Raw genomic sequence first — 2,965 nt, 5'->3', positions numbered from 1 at the left:
AGTACTATAGAACACATAAATAAGTGGAATGGAGTTGAGTTTTAATGTCTGTTAAATTTGAATATGGATGGAGAGTGTGAAGACACAGAGATGGGTGAATCTCACTCCCAGTGGGTGAGAGTTGACAGCCCTGATTAACTGATGCTAGTGAGGAGGAAAGCTGTAGCTAGCATATAAACAGGACTTTGCCTATTTTTTCACACTTAGTTAACAATTTAAATAATGTGAATTACTCACCATGATGGCTGTTCTTTTTAATAAAAGAATTAAGAAAAAAATAGTAAAAGGCAACGTGATCAGAGTCGTCTTGTGTTTAACTAGTGAACTTCCTACGAAGGGAGCCGATACATCGACCCGGATGAAGTTAAAGGGCAAACCGTCAATTCTTTTTCAAATGCATTATTTTAAAAATACCTAATTAATTAAATCACAAACTCCATTTGACTTTTTACCTTTATTACTACTTTTATTTTGTCATAAATGCATAACTTTGAGGTTAAAGCAGTAACCCGGAACCTTTATTCGGACACTTTCGCTGCTATGTGCAACATAAAAAGCGTTCCCCCTGTCCGTCAACCCGGTTAAATGTCCTACCAGCTGACTGGCCGTGGGCTGTTTTGTTTTTGTAAGTCTTCAAATGAAAATTCCCAAAATAAAATAACGTGTAGATATAGTAGATGTATGTGTCGACACAATTTTTTAAGGAAATTACCCCTTTAGGTCAGTAACTGTGTGCAGTGTGAAGGTAGTTTCGGCTTTTCGACTCGAAAGACAGGAGAAAAAAAAAGGAGAACCAGAATGCTTCAGTTTGGAGATGAAGTCACCCTCTACTCGCTGGTATTCGTGCTGGTCCTGGTGGGAACCCGGAGCCCCATGTGGTCCACTGCCCTCACCGCCTCCCTCTATCTCTTTCTAGCCATGTTTAGGTTCCCTCAGGTGGCGACCAGTCGGGCGCAGAAGGTGCTGCACCCACTAGTGGGGAAGGTGTCCGTGGTCGCTCACCGCGGCGGGGGACACGATGCACCGGAGAACACGATAGCAGCCATACGGGAGGTAAGAGTGATGGCTAAAAAAATAAACACATTAAATATAAAATTTATTTTAAAAAGGAAAACCTTGCAAATGAAGTATGTGGTGTAATTTGTTAGCCATAGTTACTATATACTACAACAAATGAATAATTTAAAATGATTAAAAATGGAAAATAATTATTAGATTAAAGTGCAGGCCACTGTCCGTTGTTTTGCTGGATAAAAACGTTTTTAACCCAATGATTTGCTTTAATGTAATTGCAAAGCAACAGTGGATTGCATCTGGTCGCTAGGCAACAAACGTTTCTTAATACTACAACTGCCAAAAGACTTTGTACCATGGACAGATACGTGGACGCCCGCGCCATCTTGGGTCAGACCATAGTTCAGACAGCTGTTGGCTGTTTTCGAATTCATGGGCTGCGTCTTCCAAGCACCCGGTCTACCTGGACTGGATCATTTGAAGTCCTTGAAAANATAGTTCAGACAGCTGTTGGCTGTTTTCGAATTCATGGGCTGCGTCTTCCAAGCACCCGGTCTACCTGGACTGGATCATTTGAAGTCCTTGAAAACAAGGAGACCGGGAGAGTTTTGGCTTTGAATTCAAACAGGTTTACCCTTCAGCAGCTTTTACCGCCATAGGCTTTGGCGGCTAGCAACGAATAGAAAACTTTTCAAAACTTTTTTATTATTTTTTTTATTATTATTGTAAAGTGAACAAAGACTACACTTATGAGAATACAGAGTGGAATAAAGGTTCCAACCACTGGGATCATGAACAAATAAAATCAGATGTAATGATATAAACCTTAGTCTGTTTAATAACCTGCTGCTGTCATTTTGCGCATCTCTGATGATTCTGCTATTTTCAAATATCCATTACTGTAAAATGTCCATAGCTGTATATTGGTTATTTATTCTCCAGGTGCACATTTTAATATTGTTAAAACACTTTACAGTATTTTTTGTTTATATTTACTTCTTCACTATTATGTTATTCTTACCCATTTTTTAAATTCCACATTTGTGGGACCGTTTTGCTGCTGTAAACATACCCATCGTGGGACAATAAAGAGATTATCTATTCTAAAAAGTAGATCTAAACAATGTATGTATAAAAAATATATCTGCAAAATCTCTAATATTCAACAACAAAACTTACTTGGTTAAGCAAGTTGTGCAAAACAGCAATAAAAAAATAAAAATCTTATCAAATTAATAGTCCCCACTCTGCAGATGTATTAGAATTTGTCATTAAATTACAGCCAAACCCCTTTACACAGTAACAGATAAAAACCTTTAGATAAATCAAACATTAACCGCCACATATCTGACTCACTAATCATTAAAACAACTATTTTCATTCAGTTCATACAGAGTTATTCACATACTTGTATTCTATTAAACTGACCCTCCAATATTCAGCACTGTTCGCTGCCAAGTAACCTTTCCTCTGATCACGGAGCAGCCAGCTTGCTTGGACTCTCAATGAATCCTGGGATATCCAAGGATAGTGAGGATACATCGGACCCATCCTTGAAATCAGGCAAAAGGAAGGACGCATTTGCAGGTCGCATAACAAGGAGTCTTGGAATCCGACCAGACGTCGGCGCCGCGCTATGATATAATCGTCCTTCGAATCTGGCCTTCTGAGCACGCATTCCATGAATTCGAACAGAGCAACTGTCAGAATTAATAGGAGACACCTCGCATCACATTTTAATCTTAGATTAATCTTAGATTACACATATCTAGTCAGATGCAAAGACATTTCAACTGAAGTGAAACTGGTTAATGGTATTTTAATCATATTAATACTGAATTGCAAATATATATTTACAATTCAGTATTAATATGATTATAATACCATTAAGCACTTGCACTCTGAGTAGACGTTCCCACGCTTTGTAGCACATCAGTGACACCTAGTGGAT

General features: G+C 38.4%; 2 protein-coding genes across 2 annotated transcripts in view; one reads left to right on the top strand and one right to left on the bottom strand.

Annotated features, from left to right (window-relative positions):
• The window catches only part of tmem186 (transmembrane protein 186), a 2,720-nt gene extending 2,234 nt beyond the window's left edge, over positions 1–486 (bottom strand). The window contains exon 1 of the mRNA XM_015372607.1: positions 238–486. Within this exon, the coding sequence (XP_015228093.1) occupies positions 238–240 (3 nt within the window). The 5' untranslated portion in view covers positions 241–486. The remainder of the gene's footprint in view (positions 1–237) is intronic.
• Positions 487–571: 85 nt separating this feature from the next.
• The window catches only part of LOC107083412 (glycerophosphodiester phosphodiesterase 1-like), a 10,527-nt gene continuing 8,133 nt past the window's right edge, over positions 572–2,965 (top strand). Inside the window, exons 1-2 of the mRNA XM_015372613.1 lie at positions 572–1,059; positions 1,379–1,404. Coding sequence (XP_015228099.1) covers positions 799–1,059; positions 1,379–1,404 — 287 coding nt within the window. The 5' untranslated portion in view covers positions 572–798. The remainder of the gene's footprint in view (positions 1,060–1,378; positions 1,405–2,965) is intronic.

The sequence above is a fragment of the Cyprinodon variegatus genome, unplaced genomic scaffold (assembly GCF_000732505.1).
Source record: "Cyprinodon variegatus isolate N-32 unplaced genomic scaffold, C_variegatus-1.0 Scaffold74, whole genome shotgun sequence".
Classification (NCBI taxonomy): Eukaryota; Metazoa; Chordata; class Actinopteri; order Cyprinodontiformes; family Cyprinodontidae; genus Cyprinodon; species Cyprinodon variegatus.
Note: the sequence above shows the minus strand (reverse complement) of the source record. Positions and strands in the feature narration are given on the sequence as shown.